The sequence below is a fragment of the Leuciscus leuciscus genome (assembly GCF_965113295.1).
Source record: "Leuciscus leuciscus genome assembly, chromosome: 19".
Taxonomy (NCBI): domain Eukaryota; kingdom Metazoa; phylum Chordata; class Actinopteri; order Cypriniformes; family Leuciscidae; genus Leuciscus; species Leuciscus leuciscus.
Window position 1 is genome coordinate 12,131,686 of NC_138743.1, and position 19,993 is coordinate 12,151,678.

The following is a 19,993-nucleotide window of genomic DNA, read 5'->3' on the forward strand; positions in this document are numbered from 1 at the left end:
TCACCATACACCAGCATATTTCTCTGAAAACCACAGAGGAAGCAGCTCAAATCAATATGCCATCTTCCACCAGTTTTTATCCACTCACATACTGATGCAGACATATTGGCATGTTCCCTTCAAGTACCACTGTCAAGGCCCATCAAATCATGTCAGCTGCCTGCAGCTAACAACTGAATATCAACTAGCATCTTTTGAACCTCCTTTAAAGGTCAATGACAGGCAAAAACAAATAAAAGATGTTTGAAGACAGTGACCTTTAAACTTATCAGAGGGATTTTGTGGCTCTTATCACATATGATTGCGAAAGTTATTGAGCATTATCTCAGCAACCAGAATACGTTTGATGACACTTTAAGCTCTTTTTATACCTCAGAGATCTCACAGCAGCTTGAAATGAAAAGAGAAGAGTAAAGTGATGTAATCAAATTCATGCAATCAGTGAGATGTGAAATGGTATGTTAAAAAATGTGACATACCTGTGGTTTTGGATGGTGGTGGGGGCTTCTTTGGCTTCTGTGGAGAAACAACAAAATATGAGAATGCATTGAAAATCAGGGATTTAAAATCGAATTTAAACCTGGAAATAAACTTTAAGGTCTGTGGAAAAAAAGGACAATTTGTGACTGCTAATGAGAACTGACAGACTGTCACATGATTTTGCTTCCATTGAAGCACAACATGCTCTTTGGATCACTCTCAAATTATGCTGGAGAACATAGTTTTACCCTAACACAATAGTTCATGGAACTTATAATAATAATAATAATTTGTTACATTTATATAGGGCTTTTCTGGGTACTCAAAGTGCTTTACATACGGAAGGGGGAAATCTCCTCAACTACCACCAATGTGCAGCATCCACCTGGATGATGCGACGGCAGCCATATTGCGCCAGAATGCCCACACTGCTTACTGGTGGAGGAGAGACAGAGTGATGAAGCCAATCAGTATATGGGGATGATTAGGAGGCCATGATGGACAGAGGCCAATGGGCAAATTTTGGCCAGGATGCCAGGGTTTAACCCCAACTCTTTTTCCGAAGGACATCCTGGGATTTGTAATGACCTCAGGTCCTTTGTTTAACATCTCATCCGAAGGACGGAACTTGAGTGCTGCTGTCATTAAAGTCAGCATGAAATGAAAATTCACGCTCTGTTTTTTTTTTTCAATGGATGTAATAGACCTTATTGTGATTGCATCTTCCACCAGTTATTATCCACTCACACACCAAACACAGAAATATTGGCATGTTCCCTTTAAGTACCACTGTCAAGGCCCTTCAAATCATGTCAGCAGCCTGTAGCAAATAATCAGACATATAATCAGACACACAACTAACATATTTTGAATCTTCTGAATCACTGACAGGAAAAAAGTGCAAAGACGTTGTGAAAAAGAACTCAATTCAGTGTCCATCCACTATATTAGATGTGCCCAGCACAGAAATCTGAGTGCGAGTGCCGAATTTAGTTCTTTTTTCTGCGTCTTCTTGCGCTTGAAGGGTTTAAAACCACATTAAAGTGCGCACACAGGAATCGATAGGCGTAATCGAAATTTTTATTTTATAACAAATATCTGATTCCTGTAGCCTGGCAAGCCAGACCTACATCAAGATGTTAGGTCTGGAAACTCACCATAGACACGCTCACTCCGAGGGGCGGGATAAACGGCTGTCTTTCAAATTCCCTCTGCACGCAATAGGACAGCGCTTCAACCAACCAGAGCGTTTTCCCAACAGCGGAGCTTAGTTGATAGATTCAACTTTTGCCATATCTGGCCGGCAAAACGACGAACACATCTTCCTTTTTTAAAGAATGACTTAAGTGCCGTTCTTTGCTCTTTTCTCAAAGAAAAACTTAACTCCAAGTCCTCCAGAGTCGCGGCCAACAGTGTTAATTTTGACAGCAAATTTTGATTTAGTTTTAGTCATAGTCTTTTGACTAAAATGCCATTTAGTTTTAGTCATATTTTAGTCATCTGAATTGTTTTAGTTTTAGTCTAGTTTTAGTCGATGAAATACAACAAGATTTTAGTCGACTAAATCTACAGTAGATTTAGTCGACTAAAATATAATGGGTTTCAATTTAAATGCATTTATTTAGAATTTCTCTAAAATGTCCAAACCCATATACTCCCGGAAAAAACATATATTAACCTGCTAATATAAATGATTTTAAAGTTTGAACGTGCAATACAGATACAGATTTAACTACTGTAACTTAAAAAATATCTTAAAATTAAATAAAACCACTTTTCCTAAAGTAGAAAACAGTCTTCTTTTCAATGAATGATATATGAATTATTTATAACTACTTGCATACATCATTCTCTATTCTTTCAAGCAGACATATTTATTTGTATGAATTAAATATAATTTATCCTTATTAAAGCTATTAACGAGCAGTGAATGCTTTTCTCTTTTTCTTTTGTTGCTTGATCAATATTAAGGACACAGACCGCATTAGGTTTATTACCCACTGTCACTTTAAGACATCGGATCATGTCCAATGACATGCGGATCCAATGCACTGATGCACATAGATACACTCACAACTGTTTAAGACATAACCGACATAATTTACGTGAATACTCTCCAAAACGGACATTTAGACATAATATTTGTGTGTATTTGTCCATTCAGACACGAAAGAAAGCTCAATTCTGTACTCGCGCGCTGTATAGGATAGGTGTCTATGTGAATGGCTGCACGCTTCGGGTCGGGTGTGTGCGCACAGAAAACCGTACCGAATATAGCTCTTTTTTTTTTTTTTTTCGTCGTCACTCTTATTCAGATCTTCATGTCTGCTCTAATGATTCCCCCAGACGTTTACATGTTTTAACGTTTTATGAGACATGCAGCGCATGCCAACCCGTGTGCCGCTGGGTAGATCACGTTACAGTACAATTGTGCGCATCTACCACAAATGCAGGACATCAGACTGGATCGCTTTCCAAATCGTCACTATCTAACATTTTCGTCTAGTTTTTATTCGTTGACGAAAATGTCAATAGATTTTCGTCATAGTTTTTGTCATTCAAAACTAGTTTTTATTTAGTTATCGTCTCGTTTTCGTCTGTGAAAAAATGTCGTTGACGAAAATAATGACGAAAATTATTCGTCAACGAAATTAACACTGGCGGCCAAAGCCGATTCGAAAGACCGTTGTTCTCCATCAGCAACTGCCGTCATTCTGTTTTCAAGTGGCAGCCGTCGCAACTCTGTCGTCATATGTTAAGCCCGCCCCCGCCTACTCTATACACGACGTGATTGGCCTGACCCAATTTAGGTTTTTGCAGCTGGAAGGTCTATTGAGAGTTGCTAGACCCACCTGGCTGCGAAATACATTTTGCTGCCGCTAGGGTGCGTCTAGATTTCTAGGCTATGATTCCTGACCTTAAGTATCCGATTTTAGAACTGGAATCGATTTCCGATTTCCAACCCTAGTCTCTTCACAGGTCAGGCTAACATAAGCCCTAGCGGCATAACTCTGCATAACATAACTAAAACAGGATCTTAAAAAGCCCAACAACCCAAAATCAGCAGGAACTGAAACATGAAATGGTGAGGCTGGAAATCCCCCAGCCTCCTCTTTGATGGAGGATTTGGTGACTTGTCAGTGCCAATGAATCGACTGCACTGATTACCAGAATAAAATCACATCACTTGTATCACAGCATAAGTGAAAGTTCAAACAACAACACAGGCATAGATCAACATTTGCAACTGACATAGATATGTATCGTTTATGAGAAGGTCAGCATGATAACCTCTGTCATGTACATGATTCTGGTGTTCATTCACTTATGCATGAATGCAGATTAAGATGATTATACAAGAGCTCTGCCACACTTGAATTGATGGAATTGTTCACAATAAGACCAGGAACATGTAATAATAAGTAAACACGGTCAATTTTGGTCAATTGTCAAAATTATGGTTCATAAGTTCAGTTTTTCATACGACATGTCTACAAAAAACAAAGAAAAACAGCAGAATATATACTTTCTAGCGCCCTAGCAAAAAGATGCTTATGCCACCATGTTCTGGATAATCATCATGAGGGAGAAGAAAGGAAAATCTGAATGGATATCTGGTTTATAAGAATAAAGAGGGATTCAAAACACAGGGCAAGAAATGGCCTTCCAATAATTCAGAGAGACTATGAACAAGAATTTGTGTAAAAAAAAACAAACAAATAAATAAAAAGCCAACTAAATTGGACCGCTCACCTTAAAGTGCCCCTATTATGCAATTTTAAAGATTAAAATTTTTGTACGGAAGCCCTGAACCATAACGTAAAAAATAAATAAAATAATCCATAATATTTTATAAGTCGAAACATTTCGAGATTAAAGTCTAAACATTTCAAGATTAAAGTCTAAACATTGAGAACATTTCCTTGTGAAGTCGAACTGCCTCGAACATGGATCTAAACATAATAGTAGCTTTTTACTTTTATCTGGGCTTTCAACAAAAATAAATTCTACAGGTGCTAATCTACCAACATGGCATTACCATTTGTTTTAGGACGTTACAAAATATACTGCGCCAGAATAAACTTTACAGGCAAAAACACTTTTCAGACTGGATGGAGGTAGCCAGCTTTATATCTGAGGAAATCAGGGGATCCGGTCAAATGATTGGATACAGAATGATGCACTTAAAATGCATCCAGAAAGGATTTACAGTGAAGAATTTCTTCTCGAAATATTTGACTTTATTCTCCAAATATTTTGACTTTATTCCCCAAATATTTCGACTTTATTCTCCAAATATTTGGACTTTATTCTCCAAATATTTCGACTTTATTCTCCAAATATTTCGACTTTATTCTCCAAATATTTCGACTTTAATCTCGTAATTTTAGATTTTTTTTTTTTTTTTACGTTGAGGTTAAGGGCTTCCGTAGTTTTGCATCCAGGGTAAAAATAAATAAATAATATATAACATTTTCTCATAACATACATTTACATCACCTAATTTCTCAAAGAACCTGAAAAACATTTGTATGAAGATTCTCTCTAAACCCCTCCTTTCTGCGAGCCTACTCAGCTCTGATTTGGTCAGATGGCACAGTCTGTTGTGATTGCTTACAGCGCATGTCGGAAATGAAACGGCCATTATTTTATGCGAATTTCAGCTCCGGAGGCTTCCTCAGCGTTTGATACACAGCCTCATCAGCTACAACTAGGGTGGGTCAAAGAAGACCATAGGCTGGCAAGCCAATGCAACAGGAAGTTAGACTAGAATTGTTGACAACTTGTTTTGGTAGTTCAGAATTGATTCTTTCTTTTAGGAGACAATATATTTTTATTTGAACTGCACTTTGATCTTTAAAACTGTAGTCATTTTACATTCACAAACAGCTATATTACACACTGCATGAAAGGTAATATTTGAAAAAACACAATAGGGGCACTTTAACAGTCACACTTATGTTTAACTAAAAAGAGAGATTGGGGGGAAAACTAAAGAAAAATGTTGAGCAAATAAAACAAATGATGGCACCTCTCTGTAAATCAGATGCAGCTCAAATGCCAATTTACTACAGTAATTGCACTGAAGTAAGATCTTAGTGAACTGAGACAGTAATACATTTGGTTAAATTACCGTCACAGGAAGCTCAAACAACCTCAACAGCTCACAATTTAGAAGAAATTAGACTTAGACCGTCTCTAACCAACCCCATCTATGAAGAAATCTGTTTGGGGCCAAAGAAAAGCAAAACAATTTCCTCTCCCTCAACATCAGAGACATACTTGGAAATCAAGGGCTGAGGGGTTAATGTTCAATCGCTCACAGCAAACTGAGAAAAGCAGTCAAATCCTGCAGATTGGAACTCTTTGTTCAAATGTAAAATTACAAAAAACCTGTTCATTCAAATTTTCATTTAAAAAAAAAAAAAAAAAATTCCAGTTCAACACAGAGGCTGATGTGTGTAAACCAGTCAATTTATGCAATATATATACCAAGTTCTATCATCAAACTCTAGATGGCTAATGCTGATTGGTCCTTAACACAACCTGCTGACAATTACATTGTTAAAGGGTAACTAAACCCCCGGTCAGAGCGTGACACCACCCACTGGCAATATTTGAAAAATGCTGGAAAAGTGGGCAGACCCCACCGGAGATAGAGGGGACGAACCGAGGGTGGGGCTGAGCGGGGGGGGCGTGCACCTGAGACCCGCAGTGACGGATTAATTGACAGCTGCTGTCAGACTCTAAAATGGAGAGTGACTCAACAGGGTCGGAAGGCGACGTAAAGTACATGCATCTGATGAGTTTTATCGAGTTGATGTCAATAGTGCGCGCTCTCTGTAGGCATATTCATATTTTGCTGCTATGTGAAAAAATCCAGCAAAATGCGCCTAACCATAAATTGTGATTAAAATATATATGATCACTCACATCAAGACGTCGCTGCGGTGGTGGAGTCCATGCAGGAGGAGCAGCGTTGGCACTGCGTCGCTTTCCAGCGTGGAGAAGCCCATTTCCACCTCTATTGTGTTGGAGAAGCAATCCCGCGTAAAATGCAGGTTGCACACTTGAGCTCTAGGCAGGAACTCACGGTCTTCCAGGCCAAGTGCATGCAACCACTGGCGCTTAATTTCCAAGTCTGCTGGAAAGCTATGCAGTCCAGCAGTGCTGTTGCAACCAGCAACACTACACATACGTACCCTCCTGACCACTGTACTAAATACAGATAAATCTATGCTAACTTGAAGCTATCCTAACTGATGCAATACTATGCGTGATAGCTCGTACCAAGGGCGTGGCGAGCTGGAACCTGCTTACGTCACGCAGTACCGCTTATGTCACGCAGTACCGCAAACATCCAATAGGAAAATTCAACTGCAGTAGCCACCGTTCAACCTGAAGAGGGCAGCACTCAGACGTTTTTACACCATATATTGTAGAATTAAAACACTTTATAACCAAATGTCAAAAAAGTAACCCAATTCTTACAGATCATTTACTAAAAAAGTTGGTTTAGGGTTTAGTTACCTTTAACTACACGGCACAAGCTGACTGGTTCCTGTTGCATCTGTAGCCAATGAGCTTGCTGCTCAACATTTAAATAGTTGGTCAGTGTTTGCTGTAGCAGTTTGCAATGCGCTTTCAAGGTTCCTCTGAAAACCTCCGCCTTCCCCAGCTCCACCTGTATAGATCTGCTATGGGTAATTTCATAGATGCTAGTCTCTGTACTTGCTAGGGCTGTGCGATTAATCGCATTTCAATTTCAGCATCCAACGATTATGAAAACAAGATAATCAAAGTAAAATTATTATTGTTCTGCTGCTGCATTCAGTCCAGCGCACTTTCCTTTCCTTCAAAGCAGTGTGCTTTTGTTCCTCCCCAAGTCAAACTTAACATCCAAATCAGCCGAATAAGTGAGTGATGTAAAATGCAGTCTACTGTTGCTAAACCGCGGGACGTGCTTGATATTAGACAGTGTTATTAAAAGAGCATGAAGCCGTGAAAGACACGCTGTTCCCTAGATGGCCTCCTGTGCTCGCACTCCGAGACGGTGCGGAACCATGTGCATAAGCGAAGTATACCATTGGCTGAATGGTATACCATAATCGCCTAAACGGTCAAATAGCTAACACACAAATATATCAAAATGCCGTTTTGGTAAGTATCTTTGTCAACACAGTCATTTATGCCTTAAGTGAATGTAAACATTTGATTAAGAGTGTTTGAATTGTGTGTGTAACAGTATATTGGATCGGTGCAGCTCTTATTAAAGTGACAGCAGCCAACATTTATGACTCACTCACTGCTCTTGAATGAATAATTCAAATAATAAGGATTCGTCAATATTTAATGTATACAGCAGTGTTATTTTTCATTTGATTTCTTTATTCAATTTCTGTTGTGTCTGAATACCACTGTAAGTTCATCTTCCTGAAAGTGAAAAACCTAAAGTACTGTTTGTACTTAGTTTTTTTGTTCTTATTTTATTGCTGACTGTTTACTTGCCTTCTGTAACTGTTTTGAATTATTCTTACTCGCATTAATTAACCTAGTATTAGTTTTTGCTGAAGTATCGATAACTGTGAACTGACGTTTAAAATGACTTGTATCATGATTGATAATATTATTAATTATTAACAAATTATAAAATAACAATAGATTAAAATGCCCAATATTGTGGTATTACCACAGCTTGCGTACTGTGTTTATTTGAATGCTCTATAATATGAGTCAACAACAATTTACAGAAACTGCCTTTGTGTAGATGCCCTCTGTCCCCTTATTTCCTGATACAGAGATCACGTCTTATCATCTGACAGGATGCTTATAGGATAAAGGATTGATCATGGGCTGCCTAGAGTCCGTTGGAGGAATGAACACTTTCACATCTTCATGAACTGCTCGCTGACCTCCACAAGCCATCACATGAGCTTCAGCTCATCACATTCTCACTGCAGTAGCACAAAGACAATCATTCAGGCCAATCAGGTTGAAAAATAAAATGTTTAGAAAAAAGAAAGAAAAACACTTATGCCGAGAGCATATCAAACCATGACCTCAGTCAGTGGAGGGATATAAGGATTCACAGAATTTCTCCAGAAAATGGATGTGGCAGAGCATAACTTTTGCATGCACAAAACTCTGTTTGTTCTCTAGTGATGGTAGCTGGTGCTTTGAACAAATAATGTGCTCCTCACAATAAAAAGGGGGCCTTTTGTTCCACAGTTTGCCAAAAAGAGGTTAAACATGCACCCTCGGGGTAAAGACCTCAGAAGCTAGAATGAAGCTGTGTTTGTGAAACACATGGTGAAGATAAGTGGCTCCAATTGATTTAAATGCTTCTTTCAAGCTCAAATCCCCAACAGTGAATCACAAAAAGTCACGTGTTATTTGATATCGTCGGATATTGTCTGGACTGCTGTTTATTTTTGTTCTTAAAGCCTTTGATCAAAAGGTTTAGTACAGGGGATTCATTGAAAAACAGGGATAGGAGATTTAGCACACAGACAAACAAAAAAAAAAATCTCTCGATATACGCTACCAGTCAGAAGTAAAAGGGATAGTTCACCCCAAAACGAAAATTCTAAACCTGTATGAGTTTCTTTCTTCTGTTGAACACAAAAGTAGATATTTTAAAGAATGCTGGTATCCGGACAGTTGACGGCACCTATTGACTTCAATAATAGTCAATGGGTCCCGTCAACTGTCTGGTTACCAACATTCTTTAAAATATCTTCTTTTTTGTGTTCAACAGCAGAAAGAAGAAGCTCATACAGGTTTGAAACAACATAAGGGTGAGTAAATGGTGACAAATTCATTTTTGGGTGAACTATCCCTTTAAGACACAATTGACCGAAATCATACTTCTCATGATCTTAAAAACCTTGAGATCAATAATAAAATGCTTGGATTTAGTTTTGTATAAAATTGTGCCTACATATAAATGTCTTAACAATAAGTAACTTTATGGTGTCAACTTTGGAAAAAGTAAATAATCAGTCCCTAAATAATTCCCATACTGCCATTTCTGTTATAGTTTTTAATGATTTTATTATAGTAAACACAAAGGATGAGAAGGTGTGTCCAACTTTTGAATGGAACTGTATTTTGAAATGTATGAAAAGTAACAAATTGATACGTGAAAGGACTGCAAAACTGACATGTTTTTCCAATTAAAAAAGAAGTGTATTCCAATAAGCAATTTTCTGACAGAAGAATATGCATTGCTTACCTCCTCTGCTTCCTGTTTAGGAGATACTTTAAAGGAGCCTTTGGATGTTAGTGTCTGTATAAACAAAGAAAATAATAGCTTTTGATTAGAGATTATTTTAAAAGAAGATTTTACTTGTCGTAACTGTAGACTGGAAGTTTTGAGGTAATAACTTTCCTTTCTGCAATCTTTAAATTGCACGTCTGCACTGGGTTGTTCAATTTCCTTTCCGGATAATGAAGACTCCTAAGGTAGACATAAATAACAGCATCAATGAATGTAAATTTACCTCTTTGTCTGTCTCAGGAAGCAGAGAAACAAAGTTGTCTGGGAAAACTCCCTCTCTGCCGTTGATCTCTCCTCTCCACCAGCCCGGCTCTCCTGTGTCCTAAAACATCAAATCCATCAACCACTCTGAACATAAATGGATTCTTTCATGAAATACTACACAACAGTTTCTGAATAATATGTCTTAAAAGCTTAAATATACATCATTATGAAAATGGAAGTGGAAAATGTAGATATATCCCTTGCCACTAGATGGTGGTCATGTATACAACATTTTCCAGCTTTGATCTGCTTCCTGCTCAAGGCCTTTGACAAACAATTGGTGAATGTGTGAAACGGTCTCCATGTGTCTTAACTTAAATAAAGCAAACACATCCTCGGATTTCTAACAGAACAGAAGTCATTAGTATGATATACAACAGCTACATTCTCATATAAACTTTCAAAGTGTCAGCAGATAGCATCAAACACACACACTGGGGAACACACTACAAAACGCTTAGTCTCTGATCACTGTAGAATGATTTCACATCAGAATCCCTATCTGAGGGCTCTGTAATAGCAAAATTTGCATTATAGGTCATACAGGTTTAGACTATTTTCATCTTTGTGTGAACTTTTCCTTTAAATTATTAACAAGGGTGATTTCAATGCATAAGATATCAATATTCTTCATAATTACAGTGAATAATATGTAATTCTAACATGTACCATTGAATATACTTCTCTGGCATAGTTTGCACAAATCTAACATAACTCACACTCCAGACTAAAATGCAGTACATGATATAGAATAACTGGTCTAAATGAAACAATCAGAATTAACTGGTTTGAACGCCTTTGCAAAAAGTGGAGCCCTTCTGCCCAAACTGGTTTACACTGCTCCATGATATCTTAACACTAAAAGTAAGTGTTTATTCCCTTTTTATTTACCCATGTTCCTAATGTTGATGCTTTGCATTAAAAATGCTCCTTGATTATGTGTCGTTTATTTAGAGATCCCTGTGGTTGAGAAGACATTTTATCTGTCTGTTACATACCTTACTCAGTACGTGGATGATGTCACCGTCCTTTAAATCCAACTCATCTTGGTTAGTTGCTTCATAGGAGAAAGTGGCCTTGCAGTATTCTTTTACTACAGAAAGACAAGAAAAATAAAAGAATATACCCATGATATGAGTTACAATGATTTGTCTTATGTGCCTACAGCAGTCTCTTTACTAAAAACTGGTGTTGTAAAAAGCTGCAGAGTGCCTGAAGTGCCACATTGCCAAGTTATTTGCTCTGCTTGTGTTGTACAGACATCATTTAATGTTTACGCCGCCTTCACACTGGCAGTTGAAATCAGCTCCGTAATACGCAATACGCCCCCAGCGGACGTCGTACTACACCGTTGAAAAGCTTCGGAAGCGAGTAGAACAAAAATGGCGGAGAGATTAACGGTCGATTTTGTCAGTGTCAGAATGTACAATTCTGTATGATCTCTCTGATGAGGGTTATAGAGACATTAATCGGAAGGCTGCTGCGTGGAGGAAAGTTTCCAAGGACGTTGAAATGTCAGGTCGGCTAAATGTGATATAGTGGTATATAGGGCTTTTAATTGTATTAACTGCCCTAACAACGTTAGAAAATCCTGAAAATAAAAAAATGACATGACAACTTATCGTTATAAAATCATTATTTATTTTATTAAAAGTTGAGAATTCAGGTTTGTTTATCAGTACCATAGCAACGCTAACTTCCGCTGGAATTGTCGGATAGGAACCGTCCGTAGCCTTTCGCAAGAGTTAAATTTTTTGAACGCATCCGGATGACCAACGGACACGATTTTTTCCGCACCGCACTCGTTCGGACCCGGTTCGCACCCATTCGCATGCGGTCTGCGAATCTCCATAGGAAATGAATGACTTCCGGTCGTTTCGTAGCCGTATCGGAGCTGATTTCAACTGCCAGTGTGAAGGCGGCATAAAGTAATGGCAGCGCATTTAGAAACTTCACCCAAAGGGATCTATAATGGCTGGTGAAAGCTATCTGTTGGCATTCCTACTTCCCCTTGAGATCTGATGGTGTTTGCAACTCATTATATATTCATAAAGCACAGGCACTTTCAAAAACAGATAGGTATGCCAATCTATAATTTGGGCTTCTATTTCCCGAGAGGAGGAAAACTCATGTCAACTAGTCATAATCACTGCAGTCGGATTCAGGCATTCATGTCTGGTCCATTTCCATAAATCTCCTATCATTATTTTGATTATCATATACAGCTTTATGTCAACCTCCCCATGAACTCACCTTTTCCTTTGCTCTCTGCCTCTTTTTCTCCTTTAGGGGGTTCAGGAGAGCTCAAAGGGGTGGGTTTTGTGGCAGATGGTAATGATGGAATTGGCTAAAATGAAGCAGAACCACATATGGATTTACTGACACGGCAGCCACACAAACACATGCAGTTGCACACTGGAAGGTACAGACTGAGACAGATCAGCCATGCCTGGATGAAAGGAATGCTGGGTAAACAACAACTACTGTTGCCTGTTACATATGTACAGAGTAAATGGGAAAGCATGTCAAATTTAGTCTTGAATTTTGCAGTGCACCTGCGCAAAGACACAAAACCCAATGTTTTTTTGTTTTTTTTGTGAGTAAGCAAATAGTGAATAAGAAACCTACAGGTATTTAGTAAATCCTCTGACCCTTACATCACATGATGGCGAGTTAGAAATGACCTCTGAGCTCTTGATAATAGACGTAGTAGAAGATCACTATGTCTATTACTACGTGAGTCATTCAGAACTAATCTGAATGACATAATGGGATGCAAAATGTGATAAAAAGGGAAAGAGGAAGTATTGGTTAAATGCATTAATGCAGTAAACAGAACTAAATTACTTAAAAATAAAATGGAAGGTAATTTGTGGCGCATTTAACAACTTAAATATGATGTACACTACCGTTCAAAAGTTTGGGATCAGTACGAAAAAGAAAAAGAAGAAAAAATAATACTTGTAGTTAGCAATGATGTAATAAATTGATCAAAAGTGACAGAAATATTTAATAAAATATTTCAGTCCCTAAAATATTTCAAATAAATGCAGTTCCTTTGAACTTTCAATTCATCAAAGAATCCAGAAAAAAGTATCACTATTTAAAATATTATGCATTATAATACAAATAAATGTTTCTTGAGCAGCATATCAGAATGATTTCTGATGGATCATGTGACACTGAAGACTGGAGTAATGATGCTGAAAAATCAGCTTTGCCATCACAGGAATAAATTATATTTTAAAATATATTAAAATAGAAAACAGCCATTTTACATTGCAATATTTCACCATATTGCAGTATTATTATTTTATTAAATTTTTTATCAAATAAATGTAGCCTGAGTGAGCATAAGAGAGTTCTTTCAAAAACATTTTATCTTCTGAATAGAATTATTCCTAACAGAAAATTCAGCGAGAAATGTAACTAATCGTTATTTATATTAGGGGTTTCAAAACGTTTTAATGCAAAGGACCCTCAAATATAAAGGAAGCTATACATATTCATTTATATAGATCTACTTATAATGTGTGCAGAAAAAAAAAAAGTATGATATTATGAAGAAAACATTATACACACAAAACACATACACAAATTAAAAAATAAAAATAAATAACTATTTGAACACATTACTAAAACATTCTTGTTTTCTACAAAACATTTTTATCCTCAATATCAGAATATGAGAGAAACGTTTTCAAATCAAATTAGATTTATTTCTATAGCACTTTTCCAAATATATATCATTTCAAAGAAAATGGACTTTCATTATATCCTAATACATTCAATTTTGCTTTTTTTTTTTTTTTTTTTACAAACCCTATCGTATACCCCTTGATTATACGACATATTGCATGGGACCATTCTGTGATGCTTTTAATTCTTTTTTTTTAAAGCATGATGCTGGTCGCTGTTTACTGCCATTATATTGATGAGTGCGAGCGGGAAATGTTTTTAAAATTTCTCCTTTTGTGGTCCCAAAAAAAGAAAGAAGGACATATGGCATTAGAACAACACCAGGGTGAGTAAATTATGAAATTTTCATTTTAGGGTTAACTATTCCTTTAACAAAATGCACTTTTCACTTCTAGAAAGTAAAAAAAGTGCTGCATTCCAGCTATTTGCAGATGTAACAAAAGGCCAGACAGGGATATACCACTCTCAGTTTGAGCTGTGCAGAGCACAAACGATAATAAGAGAACTAGTGCATGCCAGAATGCTTCAAAAATCAGCCACCCAAAATAATGAAGTCCAAAAATAGAGGCATATTGCCTAAAAAGGAAGGTCTCACCATGAGACTGTCTGCCTATATGTAATGTCTTGAGCAATCACTGGAAAAACTTGTATAGCAGTTAGACATGTAGTTACCCTTCATTGCTCCATTGCTTATGGCTATGGGAATGGGCAAAACACATTTTCATACATGCCAAGACAATGATATAATTTTATATGGCACTATTTTGTGGAGTCAAGTTAGCATTATTTAGTAAATGGATTTCCACTCTAACAAAATAAATGTAACCATTTAAAAGAAAAAGATGATGTTTTGTTACGGCTAGCAAAGGCGCTGCCATCTTGCTGTACTACAACCTGTGATGTCACAGGGTTAGTTTTCTTGCCTGAGATAAACGGATACAACGGTAGAAAGACAGACAATGAAGGACAGATAGTGAAAGATTAAGACAGAAAGAGTGAAAGGTAGAAACTGGAAAGCCATAGGGCATCAAAAGAAAAAAGGGAGGCCACGATCGCATTGCTCCTGGATATAAAAAATTCGGTTTTACTTTATTTTGATGGTCTCTTTAAGAAATTAACATATTTTTAACACACACTCATTGAGTGTTAGTAGAGTATTAGTAGACTGGTAGGGTTAGGGTTAGAAAAAGTTGACATGTACATGCAAAGTTACTTATAGTCAGTAGCATGTCTGCTCGAGAAGCATCACAATAAAGAGTCAGCAGATATTAAGCATACAGTCTACTAATACTCAATACTAATGAGAGTTTTAGTATTCGAAAAACTACACAAGCGTCGAAACTACACTCTCGCGTTTAGGAGTCGGGACATGGCGGAATTGTCACTTGCACAATCGGGCCAGCATTGCATCATAACTAAAGTCTTATCAGTTTAAACATTCAAGCTGAGAGAGTTTATGGCTTCGGGAAGGGCGGATGTGCACGTGTCATTCAGAACACAAGACAAAATAAGAGTGTTCTTGCAAAACAGAACATGGCAAAATAATCATTTTTACTTGATTGTACTATTTTGGTGATCGTTGGGAGCCAAAATCGAAATTCAATTAATTGCACAGTCCTATCTATTTTGATCGCGAAAATCGCAATAATAAAAGTTTTCTTTGATGCAATTATTGGGATCGGAAGAGGTCCTGCAGTTTACAGGAAGGAAATACTTTGTCAGGCACAGAACAACACTTACTTTTTCTTTCTTTTCTTCGTTTACATGTCCTCTTTGGGAGACTCTCAGTTTTACAGAGCCCTCTTTGAATATGTCGCCAAAGCCAATGCCTATAATCTTCTTCGGTTGGGCCATGACCCCGTTGCCTGGGTGAGGGGAAGTGGGGCTAGACGGTCCATCTGTGTTATCTGTGAACACACACCTCTGTATGAGTACTGCCACAACAAGCATTACAAAGTTATGATGTCTCTTGTGAAGTAAACATTGATAAAATAACTGATATTATTTAAAGGATGAGTTCACAAAAAAATTTGATGACAGATCTGAAAATTAATGAATTGTTCTTATGAGTCTGATCTTTTCAATGAACTGATCTGTTCAAGACTGTAAAACTAACCTGAATCATTTGTTCAGACAGACTGTTCGGTCAGTTGCTCAAATAAAGCTTTTGTATTAAATCAGAAAACTTGGAATACAATACACAACTCATATGGACTACTTTTATTATGATGCTTCCGCATACTTTAAAGGGATAGTTCACTTTGAAATAAAATTTTGGTATGTTTTAGCTTACCTCAAGGGCATCCAAGATGTAGGTGTCTTTTTTTCCGCAGTAGTTTCAATTTTGATATTTTTAGGTCAAACCGTTCTTGTCTGTCAGTCATATAATGCAGGTCGATGGTCACTGTCTCAAAGAGCATGCACAGAGTCCAAATTAAAACAATTCCCCATCGTAAGTACACATTGATGGCCTAAGACACGAAACGAGCGGTTTGTGTGAGAAAACGAACAGTATTTATAGCGTTTTTACCTCTTGTACACAGCCACGTCCAAGTGATCTGAGAGCGCGGGCGGGTATAGATATATACACTAGATGTCGCCTTGGCTACGGTTTCGTTCCAATGAACTGCCGTAGCCAAGGCGACTTCTATTGTATATATCTATATATGGACTCTGTGCATGCTCTTTGAGACAGTGACCATCGACCTGCATTATATGACTGACAGACAAGAACGGTTTGACCTAAAAATATCAAAATTGAAACTACTGCGGAAAAAAAGACACCTACATCTTGGATGCCCTTGAGGTAAGCTAAAACATACCAAAATTTTATTTCAAAGTGAACTATCCCTTTAAGTTTGAATCCCTCAGTGTCCATTCAATGTAATTGAGTGGTAAAGAACAACCCGTAAAATTTGAATTTCTCCTTTTGCACAGAAGAAAGAAAATCATACAGATGTGTATCAACAAGAGTAAGTAAATTATGACATTATTAGTGTCACATTATTACTGTCACTTTAATTTTTTTTACCTTTTACCTTTGTCACTTTTACCTTTTTCAAAGGTGTGCAAAGCTTAAAAAAAAAAATCATATGGGTCATGTTAAGATCACAGGGCCAGTCGAATAGTACCCAGTTTATATTTTGAATCCTCCTATTATCCGTTTTACAATAACCTACGCAACCAGTAAGAGGGAATGTTCACTAAACAACTAAATTTGGTTGAATATTACAGTAATTTAAAACAACTGTTTTCGATTTTAATATATTTTAAAATGTAATTTATTCCTGTGATCCAAAGCTGAATTTTCAGCATCATTACTCCAGTCTTCAGTGTCACATCAGAAATCATTCTAATATGCTGATTTGGTGCTCAAGAAAAAATTTAAGCATTTCTTATTATCAATATTGCAGATCCGTAATATTTTTTTTCCCCGGATTCTTTGATGAATATAAAGCACAAAAAAAACCCCAGCATTTGTTTGAAATATAAATATTTTGTAACATTATAAACTGTCACTTTTGATCTATTTATTGCATCCTTGGTGAATAAAAGTATTACTTTCTTTCAAAAAAAAATTCTCACTAACCCCATCGAACAGTCTAACTTTCAGACGGCTTCAGTTGGCCTACTGCCTCAAAACAAAAATCAAGAACAAAAAGTTATGCTGACTGCAGATGCCTTGACTAGGTCTAAACATCTCAAAAACCACACACACACACAAAGGTTTCTATTGAGTGTTTTCTTGTAAGGACATGTCCTCCCTGAGAATGCATCACATGATTAGCTGAGCGGTACCTGGCTCCTCTGTAACGTCGCTGGTCTCGGTGTGTTCAGTTGAGTCAACTTCTTTGACAAAATTGGAAGGGAAAAGTCCAGACTTCCCATTCATGCTTCCGCTCCACCAGCCCTCCTCAACCTAAAAATCACTCACAGTCAGCACTAATACAGGAACTGTCAAACACTCCATTTCAACAGTGAGTTTCAACTGGTTTCACTTTAGGATCCAGATTGAACATCAAGTGACAAACCAACACAGCAGCAAAATAATTTAAAGCACAATTTGTTCAATTCCTCAATTTAAATTCATTATCATCACCCTGCAAAGTCCCCAAAAAATTATAAAATACAAATGGGCTCACATTAATTGTAGCCGGGCTTACAAACAAAGATAATTTTATTATCAACTGACTTTATTAATCAGACAAAGCTTTCTATCTTCTTTTTATTCAGCTACAGCGATAACAGGATGCCTTTGTCCACATTAGGGATTTCCTAGAATGTCATAAGTTATATTACTTCTGTGAGGCATAATAATTACAAGGCAAATTATTACAATAGTAATATTTATTACTTTGTTTTATATTTCTATTTAGCAACAATAATAACCATAATAATAATTGTTAGTCATTAATATAAAAGCACAAAGTGTTGGGCCAAATTGTGCAGTCCAATAAACAAGCACAACAAATCGGGTGTTCTTATATATATTTTCTTCTTGAATGATCATTTTTATCAAGCTCGTATATTTAAGTTCAGTAATTTCACTTAAATAGCAATGAAAATGACCTATTAATTGTCATTTAAGTGAAATTACTGAACTTAAATATACAAGCTTGATAAAAAAATGATCATTCAAGAAGAAAATTTCAGATGGCACTTAGATTTTGCATCTGAACTCTTCATATACACACACACTCACATACACATACACATACTGTGCTGGTCAAAAGTTTGGAAACATTACTAATATTTTATGTTTTTGAAAGAAGTCTCTTATGCTCATCAAGTCTGCTTTTTTTGACAATAGTTTTCTATTTTAATATACTTTAAAATACAATTTATTTCTGTGATGCAAAGCTGAATTTTCATCAGCCATTACTCCAGTGTCACATGATCCTTTAGAAATCATTATAATATGCTGATTTGATACCTAGTTATCATCAATGTTGGAAACTGTTGAGCTGCTTAATATTTTTTGGAACCTGTGATACTATTTTCAGGATTAATTGATGAATAAAATTCATCTTTTTGAAAAGGTTCTTTTTAACTTTTTATTTTTAAGAATCCTGAAAAAAGTATCACAGGTTATAAAAAAATATATATTATTATTATAGTATATTTTATTTTTTCATTAGTAAAAAAAATTGCAAATCGCAATTTTAACCAGGAAAATCTCATTTCGATTTTTTCCCCAAATCGTGCATCCCTAAAGTGAAGCATTTACCCTATGTAACCCCATTCATTTTATTAATTTACTAACTATGCACAATGATATGGTTACGTTGTTTTATTTGCATTTAATAAAATAAATTCTAGACATCTGCCAGCCTATCAAAATAGACCTTTGACTTTTTCACAACCCACTGGTTGAGATCCACTGATATGAATAAAAGAATGTTTGGGGAGAAACTTTTATTAAAACTATAAATACACTACATTTTATTATTATATCCCATGAGAAAAAGCTGAGCAAATGGGTAAATGAAGTTAAAAGCAAATGATGCTCAATTTGTGAGAAATTTAAATTAATCATTTCTCACACCACATGTGCAGTGTGTGATTTTCTATAAACAGAGAATATACACAAAAGACAGACGCTGCTGACCTCCTCAGTGATGTCAATGATATCTCCAACCTTCAGTTCCAGCTCGTCTTCATTCAGAGGCACATATTCAAACAGGACTTTGCACTGACGCTTCTTGGGCTCTGTAATGAAAACACATTAAGTCACTCTGGATCTGGCCTGACATGCTCAGCCAATAACAGTAGACATGCAAGGGATACATTTCCCCTAACCACCTGAAGAGGGCTCAATGAGTGACAACCAACTAAATCAGGAAGTCTCTTTATTGAACCTGAATGCACACATACACTCTCACACACAAACACCACACCCTCTCCTTGAGATGATTCATGTGCCCTTTAAAGAGAAACACTGTAAGGGGGAGAATTACAGTGCGTGCAATGAACTATAGGCCTACTGTTGTTTAACAACATACCGATTGTTCGGCTGACGAAACCTCTTTCAGAAAACAAAATTCAGTGGACCAAAACTCTACAAATCAGTTTTGAAAGTTTAGAGTTGTGACAATTACAAGATCTAAGAACTTTATACAGTGCTTTCCACTGTAAAGACTGTAAGGCTGTCCCTCACAGCTCTGTTTCATCAGTGCTAAGTCAACATGGTGTCTAACCTGACTAAGCTCTATTCCATGCCAAATTAAGAAACATTAACGGTCACTAGCTGTGAAAAGGGTGCACTTATTC

At 36.7% G+C, this 19,993-nt stretch overlaps 1 protein-coding gene across 1 annotated transcript in view; it reads right to left on the minus strand.

Moving 5' to 3' along the window:
* The window catches only part of cd2ap (CD2-associated protein), a 56,954-nt gene that overhangs the window by 16,620 nt on the left and 20,341 nt on the right, over window positions 1–19,993 (minus strand). Inside the window, exons 3-10 of the mRNA XM_082147762.1 lie at window positions 19,332–19,432; window positions 17,522–17,642; window positions 15,464–15,630; window positions 12,278–12,371; window positions 11,023–11,117; window positions 9,984–10,082; window positions 9,716–9,769; window positions 480–516 (exon numbers count right to left, since the gene is read on the minus strand). Of these exons, the coding sequence (XP_082003888.1) occupies window positions 480–516; window positions 9,716–9,769; window positions 9,984–10,082; window positions 11,023–11,117; window positions 12,278–12,371; window positions 15,464–15,630; window positions 17,522–17,642; window positions 19,332–19,432 (768 nt within the window). The remainder of the gene's footprint in view (window positions 1–479; window positions 517–9,715; window positions 9,770–9,983; window positions 10,083–11,022; window positions 11,118–12,277; window positions 12,372–15,463; window positions 15,631–17,521; window positions 17,643–19,331; window positions 19,433–19,993) is intronic.